The 19,194-nt window shown below is 46.0% G+C and overlaps 1 protein-coding gene across 3 annotated transcripts in view; it reads left to right on the top strand.

The window, feature by feature from the left end:
- PNPLA7 (patatin like phospholipase domain containing 7) overlaps positions 1–19,194 on the top strand; it is a 412,399-nt gene that overhangs the window by 49,982 nt on the left and 343,223 nt on the right. For all 3 annotated transcript variants that reach the window (XM_068248745.1, XM_068248744.1, XM_068248743.1), the window contains 4 exons: positions 2,250–2,332; positions 10,606–10,697; positions 12,649–12,789; positions 15,767–15,926. In XM_068248745.1, coding sequence (XP_068104846.1) covers positions 2,250–2,332; positions 10,606–10,697; positions 12,649–12,789; positions 15,767–15,926 — 476 coding nt within the window. The remainder of the gene's footprint in view (positions 1–2,249; positions 2,333–10,605; positions 10,698–12,648; positions 12,790–15,766; positions 15,927–19,194) is intronic.

A 19,194-nucleotide genomic window follows, 5' to 3' on the forward strand; every position in this document is an offset into this window, starting at 1 on the left:
CAATTAGCCCCTAAAGGGAAAAATTCCTTCCCGACTCCAGATGGCAATCAGATAAAATCCCTGGATCAACATCATTAGGCATTACCTAGTAATTGTAGCCATGGATGTCTTTCAACGCAAGGAAAGCATCTAAGCCCCCTTTAAATGCAGGTATAGAGTTTGCCATAACGACTTCCTGTGGCAATGCATTCCACATCTTAATCACTCTTACTGTAAAGAACCCTTTCCTAAATAAATGGCTAAAACATTTTTCCTCCATGCGCAGATCATGTCCTCTAGTCCTTTGAGAAGGCCTAGGGACAAAAAGCTCATCCGCCAAGGTATTATATTGCCCTCTGATGTATTTATACATGTTAATTAGATCCCCTCTAAGGCGTCTTTTCTCTAGACTAAATAAACCCAGTTTATCTAACCTTTCTCGATAAGTGAGAACTTCCATCCCACGCATCAATTTTGTTGCTCGTCTCTGCACCTGCTCTAAAACTGCAATATCTTTTTTGTAATGTGGTGCCCAGAACTGAATTCCATATTCCAGATGTGGCCTTACTAGAGAGTTAAACAGGGGCAATATTATGCTAGCATCTCGAGTTTTTATTTCCCTTTTAATGCATCCCACTCACTCACACACTCTCACTCACTCACTAACTCACACTCACTCACTCACTCACTCACTAACTCACACTCACTCACTCACTCACTCACACTCTCACTCACACACTCACACACACTCACTCACTAACTCACACTCACTCACACACACACTCACACACTCACTCACTCACACACTCACTCACACACTCACTCACTCACACACACACACACTCACTCACACACTCACACTCACTCACACACTCACACACTCACTCACACACTCACTCACTCACTAACTCACACTCACTCACTAACTCACACTCACTCACACTCACACTCACTCACACACTCACACACTCACACACTCACTCACTCACTCACACTCTCACTCACTCACTCACACTCACTCACACACTCTCACTCATTCACTCACTCTCACTCATTCACTCACTCACTAACTCACACTCACTCACTCTCACTCACACACTCACTCACACACTCGCACACACTCACTCACTCACACACTCTCACTCACTCACTCACTAACTCACACTCACTCACTCACTCTCACTCACACACTCACACACTCGCACACACTCACTCACTCACTCACTAACTCACACTCACTCACACTCACTCACACACACTCACACACACTCACTCACTCACTCACTCACACACTCACACACTCTCACTCACTCACTAACTCACACTCACTCACTCACTAACTCACACTCCCTCACTCACTCACACACTCACTCACACACACACTCTCACTCACTCACTAACTCACACTCACTCACTCACTCACTAACTCACACTCACTCACTCACTAACTCACACTCACTCACTCACTAACTCTCACTCACTCACTAACTCACACTCACACACACACACTCACACACTCACTAACACACACACACACTCACTCACTCACATTCACTCACTCACACACTCACTCACTCACTCACACACACACACACACACTCACTCACTCACTCACACACTCACACTCACTCACTCACACACTCACTCACTCACACTCACTCACTCACTCACTCACTCACACTCACTCACTCACTCACTCACTCACACTCACTCACTCACTCACACACACACTCTCACTCACTCACTTACACACTCATACACAAAAGCTGATTAATAATTATAGATAATTCAGAGTTTCAAGCTATTAAAAGCATTTCTAAAACAGTAATGGACTCCCTAATATATATACACTCACTGGTCACTGTGTTGGGTACTGTTCATTAGCTTGTTAACACAAAAAGCTTATCGGCCAATCATATGTCAGCAATGTGGTGCATTAACAGACACCTGAAGCTAGAGGTATATTTATTTCCTTTTAAACAATACCAGTTTCCTGGCTGTCCTGCTGATCTTTCATGCTTCAGTAGTGTCTGGATCACACACCTGAAACAAGCATTCAGCTAATCCAGTCAGAAACCTCTGATCTGCATGCTTGTTCAGGGCCTGTGGCTAAATATATTAGAGGCAGAGGAGCAGCAGGACAGCCAGGCAATGTGCAATGTTTAAAAGTGAAAAGAAGATGGCATACTTTTCTTTTTTTGTTATTCAACGCATAGTATATCGCCTTCTGCGGCAGTCATGTGACTTCTCCCTCTCCTTCCTCGTTACAGAGCAGCAGCAGCCAGAGGTACCCCACTACCGCTTCCGCAAGAGAGACAAAGTGATGTTTTATGGACGGAAAATTATGAGAAAGGTAGGAGAGCAGTGAACGATATGTAATGCGCGGTGTGTACCGGAACTCTGGTCTTCCTTGCCTGTTTTTGGAGAGAATAAAGTGCCTAAAGGTGCCTATACATTAGAATGAATATGGGCAGATTCGACCAAGAGACAAAATTATCTCTAATCGAATCTGAATCTGCCCATACACTACAGGACGATTCCCGTCCGGTTTCAGCATGAAATCATCAGGGAATGTATGTAGTGTGTAGTGCATTTATACATTACCGGTCCTGTAGCAGCTCGCCAGGTCCATCCGTCCATATAGCTGGTAAGCCACATACACGCTAGCGGTGTATAGCGTCTGACATCAGCCGCTATGCGCCTTTGTGACGTCAGAGCGGAAACCGCGTGGAGTCCGACACCAGACAGGTAATGTATAAATGCACTACACGCTGCATACATTTATACATTGCGGCGGCAGCGGGGGTTTCGTCGTCTCGTCGCATGTTCGCCGTACCGCCGCCATTCGGCTGCCATACCGCCGCGCACCCAACCAACCAACCTCGGCCCGACATTTTCCAACATGCGCAATCGACTGTGTGGCCAATTTCTTTCCCGAAATTGGTCGCTTTGTCGGCCGGGCATGCACTTGACAGCACCAATTTTCATCTAATTCGATTATAATAATCAAATTGGATGGTCGATTGGTTGGTTGGTCGCCTAGTGTATGGCCCCCTTAAGACGAGAAGGGTGACAATCCAGTCCCACAGGTCCCATTAGCCGTTAACTGCCTCATGTGGGTGTGTAGGGGGTTGGTACTGTCCACGTAGCCACACCCCCAACATTCCCTGTTGTCCTTGAGCATCCTATATGCCGGGGATGTTGAACTCCAGTCCTCAGGGGACGAGATCCTCACACATTTTTGGCACAGCATAAATTAATTGATGGGAGTGGATCAGGAAAGTTGTGATTCATCCGGTAGAACACGTTTCTCCATCCATCCTAAACTCTAGCATGGATATGGCCCTTGAGGACTGGAGTTCCACACCTGTGCTCTACGCCCTAGGTCAGTGATGGCTCTCCAGCTGTGGTGGAACTACAAGTCCCATGAGGCATTGCAATACTCTGACAGCTCTAAGCATAAGTTGGGGAGCCAGAGGCATGATGGGATTTGTAGTTTTGTCACAGCTAGAGTGCCAAGGTTAGACATCACATCTCAGCTAGTGGTACCCCAGGGGATATTTATAATGGGTCCAGGAGGTTCTTTGGCTTGATGTAATGAATTAAAGAGAACGCGAGGTGTTTAAAAATGGTAGTCAAAATTAGGGCTGGTCAATGGATGCAAATAATTTCAAGTTGATGCCGGATTATGCAAATTTTGTATGTATATTTATGAAGCTTCGAGATTGGCCAATCGCATTCTACCGCAGCAGGATTTGATTGGATGATTTTTAAGCTGCATAAATCTGCATAATGCTGCATCAACTCAAAATTTTCATCTCATTGATCATCCCTCGTCAAAGGCAAATACTGACCTAAGGAGAGGGAAGCCTCCAACGCTGTCCTTCGTCACTGCTGAGACCCTCCTTAAAATTGGGTGCATGCTCCTCTTGTGGCGCGAGCAGGGCTGCGCCTGCGCAGTAGTACGGAGCCGCGTGTGCATGAGCGGCTCTGGCTTACTGTACAGACGCGGCCGTACTCACGCAGGCGCAGTACGGCTATGCTCATGCATGAAGAGGAGCGTGGCCCCAAACTTATTACCGACAAGCCCTTGTCTGTAATCTTCTTGGGGACCGCGCTCAGAGACAAGGGACAACCGAATAGCAAGGGAAGCCTCATTAGGATCAAAAGGCTTCCCTCTTCTTAGACAAGTATGTCTTTCATACCCAAGGTTCACCTTGGGCACACTTTAACCACATAACTCAAACTGGACGTTTTTATGCTTCCAGTTTGAGCGCCATTAATGCTATGTGGATGTACCAGTGGGTGCGCGTGCCCGCTTCCGCCGCTCATTCTTTGCAGGATTTACTTGCCGACTATAGGTGAAAGGGAACATGTGTTCCCCGAGCCAAATCAAGTGCCAGGGATTGAATGCACATGACTTGAATTATGAGCCACATCCATTCATAAAATTGAAAGTAAAAATGTAGTCTCAAAACGAATTAACACTTCACTTCCTGTTAACTTCCATCTCCATCCAGTGGAAAAAAAGTAAAATTAAAGTTAAAAAAAAAAGAAAAAAAAAAAGTCAATTAGTTGATGCAACAGTAAGGCTAGGTCCACACTGGTCCATAGCAGATAGGATCTGTTTAATATATCTGTGTCATAGCCTGGGGGGTGGGAGAGGGGCTGCCATGCTGGAGGGGTATAGCAGGCAGAACGGGGGTGTCAGCGGGGATGTTCCCCCCCCCCCTTCCCCTCACCTGGCTCCCCTGTCCCCACTACCCCACCAGCTAGTTTCCACAAAACTTGTTACAATGTATAGCAGGGAGCCTTCGGTTCACGACCTGGTTCTTTTTAATGAATCGATTCATTGAAAGGAGCCAAACTTCCCATCACTACGTGACATCACTGCCTGCAATGCCGCCCTCTATACTTCAGATGGCGGCATTGCAGGCAATGGCTCTAGTGACGGGAAATTTGGCTGTTTATAATGAATCAATTCATTAAAAAGAACCGGATCATGAACCGAAGGAGTGGGTAACTACGTAAGCGCCCTGCTCCCTGCTATACATTGTAACAAGTTTAGCTAAACTAGCTGGAGGGGTAGCAGGGATGGGGGACCCAGGTGAGGGGGGGGGGGGTGGACGTCTCCGCTGACCGCTGCCACCCCTAGTCCTGCCTGCTATCACCCTCCAGCATGTCGGCCCCCTCTCCCACCCCCCAGGCTGTGACACAGAAACTGATTAGTTTCTGTGTCAACATTTTCCTGTGTAGAGGGAAATCCGTTTCCCATTGCCTGCCACTACCCCTGCGTGTGTCAGGGTCCAGATCAGTTACGTGAAAATGCAGCAGATCTTGACCTTCCGTTCAGGATTTGAAAACGGGTCCCCGCACACGCAGACGGATCCATTTTTTTCTTGGGTGAAGACGGATGCTATTTTTAACATTGCTATCCTCCGTGGCTCCGTTTTTTAATCAGGGCTAAAAAACGGAGCCACGGAAACGTTTCTGGACCTAGTGGGAACCAGCTCGAGGTGGCTATCCCTTGCACTGCTGTTTTTAGGGTAATATCTTTATTCCTGACAGATGGTGCCTCTCTGCAGAGTTCCTCCATATATTACTGCAGTGACTTTGCCTGCAGGATCAGGACACTGCGTAGATCTAGTGATTATTATGGACACCTGGAGCAGTGAAGCACACCTCACAGAACTCAATGGCCTTACGAGCCTCTCAGAATCTTTTCATTGTCTTGCACAGCTGTGATGTTCTCTGTCGGAGCTGCATGCGGAGTTCTGTGGACTTAGTGAAACCGGTTCTTCTGGTATTTAGCTGTTTAAAAGCCAATGTGACTGATTCAAAGGCCTGAGGCACACATGCCAACTTTACTCGTGATCCACTAACAACCAGATCAGAATGATCAGATTATCCATCGATTGGGAGTGAAATCTTCCATCGATCACAGGGCGATTGGAAGTTCTGGTGATCTGCAGTGTGTCTTGCATGTTTTGCGATGCATATATGTACTAAATGCCAATCAATGGAACTTGCTTGAAGCAAAAGAATGGTTGCTGTGCTGTGTGGTTCATCCTTCTGACATCATTGATCGGAATGATTGCCCAAAAGTCAGCTAGTGTGCAGTAGCCCAAAGTCTATAGTCACAATGCCCAAAATAGACAAGAGACGAGACACAGAACTTTTATATTGTGCTTTTCTCCTGTCGGCCTCAAAGCCAGTGCTGCAGCCACTAGGGTGCGCTCTATAGGCAGTAGCAGTGTTGGGTAGTCTTGCCCAAGGTCTCCTTAGGTGCTGGCTTACTGAACAGGAAGAGCTGACATTCGAACCCAAGTCTCCTGTGTCAGAGGCAGCGCCCTTAACCATAACACTATCCAGCCTATGTTGCCCAACAGCAAAGGACTGAGGGAAATTGTCCAGTATAATTTTAATAAGTGAAGAATTAGTGCATTCTTACTTCAATCACTACTATGCAGATAGTAAAATACAGCAGGGCAGGGTCATTAAAGCAGTAGGATTAGCCATACCATGCCAGGGAAAAAAAACACATATGTAAGTAGATAAATACTTGATCTACTTACATAACACATGTATTGTACTATCCACGTTTTGATTTCAGTGAATGTTATATAGTAAATGAAGAGAATTCTGTTCCTGGTGGGGGCCATGTCTTTTTGCCCACAGTTTAGGCTAAATCCTGATGTAATTTCTGCCCTTTACTTTTTTTTTCTTTTCTCCTCCAATCGCCGAGTCACCTCAGCCTTGCTTGTAAACACAAGTGAGCAGGGAATCGTGTTTCAGATGACCAGCTAGGCAGGGAAATAAATAGAAGAGAAATATATTATAGATAAAAAGAACCCCCAGCATGCAACTGTTTGGCACTGACTACTAAAGGGCCAGTGCTCCTAAGGTATGTGATAACTCCAAATCATAACAGCAGAAAAAGTTTTGAATGCAGGATTAGCATCTTTCTCACTTAATACACTCAGACCAATTGCTGTTGAAATTTGATTTTTATGGTGACAATCACGTTTTAACTGGTTCCAGACCGACGCAGTATGAAACTACGTCCAGCAGGTGGTGCTGCAGCTCTGACTGGACATAGATTCAACGTCCTAATGAATCGTGAATCCCCGCCGTTACCGCTGATCTTGCCGCTCTGCACCCATCGCAGTTTGCTCGCTCTTCCGTCTATAAGCCCATGACCTAGCATTAACACACCAATTTCTTCCACAAGCACCCCGCTAAGTTTTTTTGTTTTTGCTTGCAGTCTGTAGCAGGCACTTTCAGACAGTCTTTTGCATTGACTCCCACTTTGTCTTCTGCCCAAGCCTCAATTTTATTGCTGTAAAACTGCCACTGCTAACAATGCTGGAATCTCTCCATGCAGTTTTAAAACCATTTCAATGCCAGTTGGCACAGATTTTCACCTCTTGCAGTTACTGCACATGGCCAGCAGATTGGGGTGTTGCTCTTAATGTGTAGGGTGTGCAAAGTAACACAAAGGTTTTGCTTTTTCTGGATTTGAATAAGACAAGACAAATCAAATAACATTTATATTGCGCTTTTCTCCTGGCGGACTCAAAGCGCCAGAGCAGCAGCCACTAGGGCGCGCTCTATAGGCAGTAGCAGTAGCTCGACTCCACCCGGTCTCCGCTGTCTTCTTCTCCGCTCTGGGCTCCAGCTTCACTGTACTTCCTGTCCGGGGAAGTTTAAACAGTAGCTCAGGAATCATTATAGCTGCGTCATTATAGCAAAGCCACAAGGGGGCAGGCTTAGGCTTGAAAAGACATCAGAAAAGACAAACTCGGCTATAATGATTCCTGAGCAAAGCCAGACTGAATTCTCAGTCGGGGATTTTATCAAGGCTGATAACAAGTAGGCTGAGCAGTGAAGGATGAAACAGAGAGCAGGGTAGGTGTTTTCTCTAATGTTCCCACTGATATATATGGTAAAATACATGAGGGTGCTTCGTCTCTGGTTCACTTTAAAGAGAGCCCGAGGTGGGCTCCTAAAGTAAAAAAAAAAACAAAAAAAAAACATTGGCTACCTGATCCAGGGGGCTGAGCGGATCAGGTAGCTGCAAAAAACAGCGCTCTCCACCACTCCTGTGGGCCACACTGGCCCACTGTTACCTTTGGGTCACAACACTGGAAAGAGAGATTCATTCTCTCATATCTTGCAGGGAGGCGGGGAAGCGGCAGGGGGCGTGACCGGGGAGAGAGAGCTGCCCAATGGCAGCTCTGTAAACCCTGCCGGAACGCCCCTGGCGGGCTTTTTAAACAAGGAATCCCTCTTCTCATGTTTACCTCTGAGATAGGAGGTGACGCCTCTGGCGGTGTCCTCTCTCCTTCAAAGCGGGGTGACGCCCGCGGAACATGTGGGATAGTCTTGAGGGGTACCGACTCTTCCCTGCATCCAGCATCTGACTCAACTACTCCTTACCTGGGGATAAGTATTTTTCTCCTTTTGCACAGCTTTTCCTTATTCCTCTTTGTATGCACCTATATCACAGGCTGCTCCAACATTTACAGGTTTGCTTGTTTGAAATATCATTGTCACTTGATTTATTTAATATATATTGTTTGCACTAGCACTTTTGCACTTTGGGGTATATACCCCCCTTTTTTTCACCTCATTACTGAACCCGGGTTCAAGTATTGGTGGGCTCTATGACAGATGCCCATCATGCTGGCTTTTTGATTCTAAACTATTATCAGGTGTAATTTGATCCATTTCTCAGATGTTGGATTTATATATTATTATATGCAATTATTATTGGTTTGTTACAGGGAACAGTCTTTGCCGTATATTTTAATTGTTTTTATTCATGTTGAATCCTATTATGTCTTCTAAAAATATCTTCATCTAAATTGTGAAATAAAGTATTTTGTATTTCTCAAGTGGTGCTTGCTATGAGGGCTTTCTTTTTTCTTTCCCATATATTTCCATATTCTGAGCCCTAGCACACTTGATCCTGTTATTTGCCGGTGTTGCGGATATTTTTCTTCATTAGTTTTAGTTTTGTAGCTAAAAAAGAGGGCAGGATGCTGCACACTGAGCTCTTCTCCAAGGGCACGGACCTCAGAGAAGAGGGGGTGGAGGGGCGGGCAGAGGCAGTGAAGGGACACAGACAGGCAGGAAAGGGGCGTTATTAATGCCAGAGGGGGTGTTTTCCAGGGGTGTCTCTCCTGCAAAGGATGCCCCTTCCCCATTAGTTTGCCAACAAGCTGAATGTCGGCAGATTCCGGCGGGGGGCTGGTGCGGTGCTGAGAGTGGTGCAGAGGGGACACAGGCATGTCCTTCTGGAGGGAAGATCTGAAACAAGGGAATCAGCGTTCAGCGGGGCTGCCAGGCAACTGGTATTGTTTAAAAGGACATAAATATGGCAGCTTCCATATTCTTCTCACTTTAGGTGTCCTTTTAAAGTAGAATGAAACCCAGCATTTCTTCTGTGCTCTAAAATGTTATTTACAGCATAGAATATGCTACCACAATTTTTTTTTGTTGTAAAACAGCATCCAAAGGGTTAAATCACAGGATTGACCTTTTCTCCTGCAGGGGCAGCTGCATCCAAACTGGTGATAACCTTATCTTGTGTTTACATTCTTCACTTGATACACTTAAGTAAACATTCTCTGACTGTGCAGAAACTTCTGCTAATGAGTCCTGAACTGAAACACTGCTCAGAAATCATTACTGGGAGCATTTACAATAGAAATACAACAGTTATGAATAAAATGCACCAGTAGCTTTGAAAGTAAATAAACTGAATTTTGGGAACTTATAATTTCTAAATGAATATTAATACATGTGCACAAAAGCAAATATGATAATTGTATGGGTTATAAAAAGTAGGAAAACACATTTTTATTGAATATTTTGTCAGAGTTTAAAACCACTTTAACTTAATTTGCTCAGTCTAACTGCCAAAATAGTGTGCAAATTAGTAGGTAGGCTGGCTGGCATCTTTGTATAGATCCTTCTCAGGGAATGCTTGTGTGTAGCAATGATAATTCCCCCATGAGGAGATGGACAAATCCAAAATCTGTCAGATCTGTCAGCTTTTTAAAGTTGACTGTAAGGGACAGCGACATAGGAACAAAGTAATTTATAGTGCATTTTACTCAGGGAGAAATGTACATTTATATACTGTATATATGTATTTTTAAAGTGTACCTGGACTCAGAACTTCCTCTCTGCACTAAAAGATAAACAGCACTATATTAACCTTAATTAAGAAAATGATTCACTCACCGCTGCTCCGGTCCCCTGCCACCAGCTAGTTTTGCTTTTGCCGACTGAGTCGGCGGGCCGCCACGCATACCTTTGCACGTGTTACTGATGGTGCAGGAGGCTTTCACGGATGTCAACACGTATATGTATACGTGTTGCGGGTGCTGATGGATGGGGACTGGAGCAGCAGTGAGTGACTACGAGGGCTGCAGGGGGCTGGTAGATGCCCCAGGTAAGTGAAACTTTTTTTTTGAGAGGGGGTTAGGTTTCCATTAAATGTTTACAATTTTTTTGTGATAGCAGTACTTTTCACCTTCTGTCTTTCGCCTTTGAAGCATGTACTATATCTCTAGTGTATGAGTACACATCACTCACCTTCTGTTTTATGTTCTGCAGGTCACAACGCTTCCAAACACTTTAGTGGGGAATACAGTTTCCACCCGGCCGCGGGTCAGAAAGAGGGCGAGAGTCCTTACATTGGCTAAAAGGTAAGACATTCTGGCAGAGGAAGTATCAGATCCCCTTTCCACTGCAAATTGCAAACATGATCACAAACATGCTCCATCTGATCGCAATTTACAAGTAGGATTTTTATTGTGATCACCATTCATGTGCAGTGCTTTTGCGATTTCCTGGAGATGAGGGGAGGGGCTTCTTGCAGTATAAAAAAAGTTGTGAGAAACATCACACAGTACTTCACTTTGCTGTGCGATCTTTATTGCTCCTGTAGGCTTCAACCTACATTTAACCCCTTCAGTACCAGCGGTCTCTGGTCTCTTAATGACCCACTGGTACCAGAAACCGATGCATACCGACGAATCCCTGCTCCCGCCAGTCACACCACACACCGTTGCCTCATGCCACCCGCTCTGTCGCCTCTATTACGGAAGAGCTCTGTGAGCCAATTTCATTGGCTGCTGTCCGTGTGATCAACGTAAGCCAATAAGATTTCCTCACATTGAGGTCAGGGTCTGGAGCCAATGAAATCGGCTCCTGATCGGCTCACAGAGCTGTGCCGTCATAGAGACAGCAGGGCGAGTGAGGTGCGGCGGGGAGACAGCGACAAGAGCGCACGGCGGCGGGGAGTGGAATCTACGCCCTGGCAGGATTAACAGCCTCCCAACAGGACATAGTTTTCAATCACCGCCGTCCAAAAGCGGCTAAACGCAGGAAAACTGCAGCATGAAGTGCGTTTCTGTTTTGGTGGGAATGGGGCATCATGATAACATTAACCTCCCTGGTGGTATGAGTAATTCCGGACTTTAGAGTCTAAAAGCGATACAATTTTTCCACGAGCTTTTAGACCTTAAAGGAAACATGAGACAAACTTGATTAAAAGGGGCTTCCTCCAGCCCCATCCGCTCAGATCGCTCCCACGCCGCCGTCCTCAGCCTTCTGCAGCTCCGGTACCGGATTACGTAACTTCGGCCAGTCTGCGCAAGCGCAGTGCGCTCTCTCCTTTTCTCTCCGGCGGAGAATAGTACTGCACAGGCAGAGTACTATTAGTATTACTATAAGTACTAATAGCATTGCGCTCGCTCAGACTGGCCGAACTTACAGGACCCAGTACCGGAGCTGGAGAAGACTGAGGACGTTCGTCCAAAGCAGGAAAAATTCACACCCCAGAGAGATCTGCGGCAGCCCCTGCACAGACTCACCTCTTCTGAATCCAGCGCTGCAATTCTCTGTAACCCTACAGTGAGGTCCCTGCCTGTCGTCATGACGACAAACTGCAATCTCACCAGAGGGATCGAGAGCCTCCAAGGACCAGAAGAAGAATGGATGCTGGTCTGGATCCCGGGACAGGTGAGTTAAAACGCCACCACGCTGCACTGTCTTTATACCTCCCGGCAGCTACCCCGAGTCAGGCTCTGGATTGCCGCTCCTGGGTTCTTTTTTTCACCCCGAGCCTGACTTGGGGTTACTGCCAAGAAGGTTAAAGCACACATGAAGTGAGCATTATGGAGGCTGACTTATTTATTTCTTTTTAAACAATACCAGTTTCACAGGCTGTCCTGCTGCTCATCTGCATCTAACACTTTTAGCCATAAACCCTGAACAAGCATGCAGATCAGGTGCTCTGACTGAAGTCTGACTGGATTAGCCCGCATGCTTGTTTCAGGTGTGTGATTCAGAGACACTACTGCAGCCAAATAGATCAGCAGGACTGCCAGGTAATTGGTATTGCTTAAAAGAAAATAACTATGGCAGCCTCCATATCCGCCTCTTTTCAGTTGTATTTTAATATTCACGAAGCCCCTGTGATTTCTAAAGCGTGGAAAAATTGCATCCAGTACACTTTTAGGATCAGGACTCTGCCAGTGGGAAAGGGCTGTTATGGTTTCCTCCACGGTTCCTTGCTCAGTACTTGCTTTGGGTGTTAATGCTCAGGCCAACATTCTATGTTGATACAGTACTGTATTTACATTATGGTTTCAGAATACTACGGTTTAAGAAGGAATATCCAACGCTACAGAAGAAGGAGCCGCCACCCTCCCTCCTGGAAGCAGATCTCACCGAGTTTGACGTGAAAAACTCACACTTGCCATCAGAAGTTCTTTACATGCTGAAGAATGTACGGTAAGTTAGGACACAGTCTTGCTCGGGGGAGGTGTGTGTGTGTGTGTGTGTGGGGGGGGGGGGTTGGGGGGTGGCAGTGTTGCTGGCCACAAAGAGTGAGGGAAGGGTCACATTTGCGGCCGCAGAAAACCGGCAGTGTTTTACCAGTTCCGAATCTGCATTCTTGGCCGGCAGCGAGCTAAGAGCAGCTGACTGTCGGCAGAGGGGAATCTCATTGTGCGATAAAAAGCATCAAATGGCCTCAATTTACTAAGCAGTTTAGACTAGTCTACTGGTGGTTTTTAGTCTACTGATGGTTTGGTCAGTTGCATCAAAGGGGAATTCACTATTACCAAATGTTTTAGACCTGTTTTTTAGACCTGGTCTAAACCATTCGGTAATTAGGTGGGTAAAGCAGGGGAAATGATCAAAAGATGCAATTCACAAACGAGTAGCTATGACTGACATTCTTCTCCTGCGATGAGCTCTCCTCTGCATACAATTCAACTCCTGCATAATTCATTCAAAAGGTTCCATCCTCACATCTAAAATACCTCACAGAATTACTTTACCGCCAGAAATCGGCTGGTCTAATCTCTGTCAGAAAAGTGGGCGTGGTTACTACTTGTTTGCCTTTGTGAGTTGTGTAATTACTGAATGCTAGAGCAGGTCTAAAAACAAGTCTAAAACATGACCCCAAACCATCAGTAGACTAAAAACCATCTGTAGACTAGTCTAAACTGCTTGGTGAAATGAGGCCATTGGCTTCCAATTCATTAAGCATTACTACATTCGGTAATGCTGAAATCTGCTAACTTTACTGGTCATGTCAATTCATCAAGGCTGTTACCGCATGAAATCTCTAATTACCGAGCAGTGAGGTGAATTACAGATGTGTGCGGTAAACACCTCCAACACGTCAGTAAATGTCAATTCATCAATGTTAAAGCATTCGGTAACGCACAGAATCATGTGCGGTGATTACCTCCAGCTCTTCTCTGTCGGTAACCAGCTTCCAATGCCTTCCCTGTGGATATCCCTCTGACTGATAGCCTCAGAGAGCCAATAGGGACAGTTCTCTCTTTCCTGCAAGCCCCAGTCTCCTCTGTGATAGGAAGCGCAGGCTCTGCAGGAGGGTCTAGTTTTCCCACCCCCCAGTCAGCGAGCAGAGAGAAAAGGACAAAATATGTCTTCCTGCCACCCTTCGGCAGTGTAACCCCTTCAGCTCCTGCTTGAATTGCAGTGGAGCTAGTGGGAACTAGTGGGAAAAATCACGTAAGCAGGGCATGTGTAATGTTTCTTGGCAGTTCATGTGAGCTGTGACAATGGAATAAAATGTGAAGACTAATGGGACAGAGTCGGAGCAGATTCAGAGCAAGCAAAAGCAGTATAACATGCCCATCTAAAGGGATGTTGGGGATGCCTCGTTTCTATTGTAATGCTTTCCCTGCACAGAGAACAGTTACAGAACAAGGATTTTGTCAATGGGTTTCAGTAAATTACCGCACTTGTGAAAATATTGATGAATTAGCACACGCTAAAATACCGAATGACGTATTTTAACAACTTAGTTTTTGTTATTGAACAGCCTTTGATGAATTGAAGCCACTCTCTCTCCTGTCTTGTGTAACGCCGGCTCTCTGTCTCTCCTGTCTTGTGTAACGCCGGCTCTCTGTCTCTCCTGTCTTGTGTAACGCCGGCTCTCTGTCTCTCCTGTCTTGTGTAACGCCGTCTCTCTGTCTCTCCTGTCTTGTGTAACGCCGTCTCTCTGTCTCTCCTGTCTTGTGTAACGCCGGCTCTCTGTCTCTCCTGTCTTGTGTAACGCCGGCTCTCTGTCTCTCCTGTCTTGTGTAACGCCGGCTCTCTGTCTCTCCTGTCTTGTGTAACGCCGGCTCTCTGTCTCTCCTGTCTTGTGTAACGCCGGCTCTCTGTCTCTCCTGTCTTGTGTAACGCCGGCTCTCTGTCTCTCCTGTCTTGTGTAACGCCGGCTCTCTGTCTCTCCTGTCTTGTGTAACGCCGGCTCTCTGTCTCTCCTGTCTTGTGTAACGCCGGCTCTCTGTCTCTCCTGTCTTGTGTAACGCCGGCTCTCTGTCTCTCCTGTCTTGTGTAACGCCGGCTCTCTGTCTCTCCTGTCTTGTGTAACGCCGGCTCTCTGTCTCTCCTGTCTTGTGTAACGCCGGCTCTCTGTCTCTCCTGTCTTGAGTAACTCCGGCTCTCTGTCTCTCCTGTCTTGTGTAACGCCGGCTCTCTTTCTCTCCTGTCTTGTGTAACGCCGGCTCTCTGTCTCTCCTGTCTTGTGTAATGCCGGCTCTCTTTCTCTCCTGTCTTGTGTAACGCCGGCTCTCTTTCTCTCCTGTCTTGTGTAACGCCAGCTGTCTTTCTCTCCTGTCTTGTGTAACGCCAGCTGTCTTTCTCTCCTGTCTTGTGTAACGCCAGCTCTCTCTCCTGTCTTGTGTAACGCCGGCTCTCTGTCTCTCCTGTCTTGTGTAACCCCGGCTCTCTGTCTCTCCTGTCTTGTGTAACGCCGGCTCTCTGTCTCTCCTGTCTTGTGTAACGCCAGCTCTCTGTCTCTCCTGTCTTGTGTAACCCCGGCTCTCTGTCCTCTCTCTTGTCTTGTGTAACCCCGGCTCTATGTCCTCTCTCTTGTCTTGTGTAACCTTGGCTCTCTGTCCTCTCTCTTGTCTTGTGTAATCCCGGCTCTCTGTCCTCTCTCTTGTCTTGTGTGACCCCGGCTCTCTGTCCTCTCTCTTGTCTTGTGTAACCCTGGCTTTCTCTCGGTCTCTCCTGTCTTGTGTAACCCCGGCTCTCTGTCCTCTCCTCTTGTGTGACCCTGGCTCTCTGTCCTCTCCTGTCTTGTGTAGCCTAGCTCGTTGTCCTCTCTCTCCTGTCTTGTGTAACCCCGGCTCGCTGTACTCCTGTCTTGTGTAACACTGACTCTCTGTCCTCTCTCTTGTCTTGTGTAACCCTGGCTCTCTGCTCTCTCTCTCTTGCCTTGCAGGGTATTGGGGCACTTTGAGAAGCCGCTATTCCTTGAGCTCTGTAAGCACATGGTGTTCGTCCAGCTCCATGAAGGAGAGTACATCTTCCGGCCGGGCCAGTTGGATAACAGTATATACGTTGTGCAGGACGGGATGCTGCAAGTCTGCATACAAGAGAGTGTAAGAGCCACTGTTGTGATGTCTGTATCTCCTAGCTGAGCCGTCACCCAGAAGTGATACATTTTTTTTTTTGTGATTATTGCCCTTATGTCTTACATAATTACATAGATACTTGGGTTGAAAAAAGACATCCATTGAGGAATGTTAACCCACGATTGATCTTCATCCTATTCACCAGGCGATACTCCCTTTCCCCCCCAAAAAATCTTAACCTTTTCTCAGATAAATCATCAGGCACATCTGTGTGGCTTATATCGTGGTTGAACTCCTCCTACAGTGTGATGTCATGACCCTGGCCATTCCCTGTTAACCTCATTGCATTGTGGGAGATGATGGCTGTTTTCAACTGTCGAGCAGGCAGTATCTCCCTCTGTGCATATAACTATAAAAAAACCTTTTAGTCTATCACATTGTTACTGGGTGTGTTTATAGATGATGGCAGTTAAAGCTGTCTGTTATTTTTTTTATACCTGACAATAAAGATGATGACCTGTAGGCTCACGGTGGATCAAACCTGAACAAATGACACAGCCAATATCAATCATTTCTAGATCTGTCTTCTCGTTTTCAAAGGGACTCCGAGCACCTCTCATGGGCATGCCTTGAAAACAACTTCCAACAAAGTCGTGCTATGACCCCTCAGGAGAAGCCTCTTGCAATGGCCATGCGTGTCACTTCCTCTTCCTGCTTCATTCAGTGATGCACTTCTCTAACGGGAGGCAGGGGTGACCCAGAAGTAATAACATAGCCAAGATGGCAGCCGCGATTTTTAAATTGAAATAGAACGAAAACTATCTGGTGTAGAACGGCAATTCAGGCATCAAATGAAAGAGGAGAGCACAAGCTACAGAAAGGTATGCATCTTTGCAGTACTGGTCAGAGTCTTAAAGGCATACCCATGAGAGGTGCTCGGAGTCCCTTTTAACTTTTGGGCCTGTTTCCACTACACGCAGATTGGATGCAGAAAAACTGACTCCAGTGAATGCCTATGGGCCTGTTTCCACTAAACACGATTTTTCTGATGCAGATTTTCCCATAGGCTTTCATTGGAGTCAGTTTTTCTGCATCCATTCAGCATCCAATCTGCGTGTAGTGGAAACAGGCCCTTTCACTTTGCAATGTCTTGATTTATTGCTTTCCTCTACTACCGTCTTTCAATAAAGTTCGTCTTTAAATTGGGATTAAACTATGACATAACGTTAAAGAGAACCAGAGATGAAGCACCCTCTTGTATTTTACCTTATAAATCAGTGGAAAGATGACAGTAAACGCCTAATCTGCTCTTTGTTTCATTGTTCTTTGTTTAATCTTACTGTTATCACCTCTGATAAGAATCCCCGACTGAGCACTCAGTCTAGCTTTGCTACGGAAAGATTATAGCTGAGTCTGTCTTCTCTGGTTTCTTTTCAAGCCCAAGTCTGCCCCCTTGTGGCTCTGCTATAATGACTCAGCTATAATTATACCCTGCAAAGCCAGACTGAATGCTCAGTCCGGGATTCTGATCACAGCTGATAACAGACACTTTTAGCAGTGATGATGAAACCAAGAGCATGGTAAGTGTTTTCTCTAATGTTCTTACTGATATACAGTATATGGTAAAATACACAAGGGTGCTTCGTCTCTGGTTCACTTTAAGTAAAAATATGTTTTCATACTTTTTATTACCCACACTGTTATAATATTTGCTTTTTGTGCAGAAGTATTACTGTATGTTTACAAATTACAAGTTCCCAAAGTACAGTTTATCTGCACTGAAATGTATTGCATAGCTGGGGTATGAATACTGTATATTACAGTACAATGTATCCAGTGAGAATGTTATCTTCTCCTGTGTACGCTTTTGGCTTGTATTCAGCTGAGACACTGGTAGGCAGTGCTTATATTATCTTGTTTGTTTTCTTATCAGTTACCACTGTAATCACTTCCTCAAGTTCAGCAACTCTGCTAAGCTTCCCACTATAGAAGAAATTGCTGTGTTTAACTGTTTGAATGCTGTTCTGCTACCAATGTTTTTTCCTGGTAGTACATTTTTTTGTTGTTGTAAAGAATCTTTTAGAGCAAAGAAGAAATGGCCTCAATCCTTGTACATGTGGTTGATTGGTCTAGGTCGGGGATGCCTTTGCTGTTAATCTAGCATGTGTACAGTGGTCCTCGATCCCCCTTGATGCTTCGGCTAGCGCTTCTTCTGGCAGGTCAAGTCGACTGAGGCCAGTCTGCCCATATACCACAGGCTGATTCCAAATCGATTTCAGCATGAAATCTCTCGGGAATCGGCCGCATCTGCCACCCTAGTGTATAAATGTACCCCGTGTGTGCATTTACACATTACCTGTCCTGTGTCGTCCACTGCAGGATGTGACATCACACATGTGCTATATGCTGGGGGTGTGTATAGCGCTAATGGAGGAGCGGCATTCCGAAGACAGATGGGTACCATGTGGTGTGCAACACAGGACAGGTAATGTATAAACGCACACTTATACACTGGGAGAACAGTTCCAGGGGGTTTCGTCACGCATTCAAATATCGCTTGCTCTTACCGCCGTGCACTTGATCAACCATGACAGCCCGACATCTTGTAGCATGTCCGATCGACACATGCGATCGAAATCGGTCGCAGTGTTTGGGGGAAAAAAGGCTTACCTGAAGGCCGTAAACCACTAAAATTAAATATTCTTTATTAGCACTGGAAACAACGCGTTTCACAGGTCGCTGCCCGCTTCATCAGGTCAATACAGTGTCTCTGTAAATGAAGTAATCTGTCTGTAGGATGCCTGTAAGGGCTTCTGATGTCAGGATTAGTGTATATTCAGAGTTAATCCCCCAGTACACTGGGGGGGGGGGGGGGGTAGTTGAGTTAGTCCTTTGGACTCTCTAACCTTACATTCTTCAAGGGACCGACGCAACTGCTGACAGACTTGAGATCTGAGTGAGGACGGTAATTCCTCACCTGCTTGATACTATGGTTGCTTGTCTTCCAAGCCACCCTTGTGAGTAATATTACTTATATATTATTCACACTTTTTTTGGTTTTAATATACTACACCATTAGGGGCTCCTGTTTTCTTTGTGTTTTTATTCCTGGAAACCTCTTTAGGAACCTCGCCAGACGCCCATCACTGAGTTAAGAAATGGAGCTGCCTGTGGAGGACTGGTCTAGCCAGCATGGACCCTTGTGTCCTTCGTAGTCCATGTAGTCTATCAGCTGATGGTTAGCTTGGCTTCTCCGGTGAGCCAGATCTCCGACTACAGCTGATAGATTCCTGAG

This window comes from Hyperolius riggenbachi, chromosome 8 (assembly GCF_040937935.1).
Source record: "Hyperolius riggenbachi isolate aHypRig1 chromosome 8, aHypRig1.pri, whole genome shotgun sequence".
NCBI classification, from domain to species: domain Eukaryota; kingdom Metazoa; phylum Chordata; class Amphibia; order Anura; family Hyperoliidae; genus Hyperolius; species Hyperolius riggenbachi.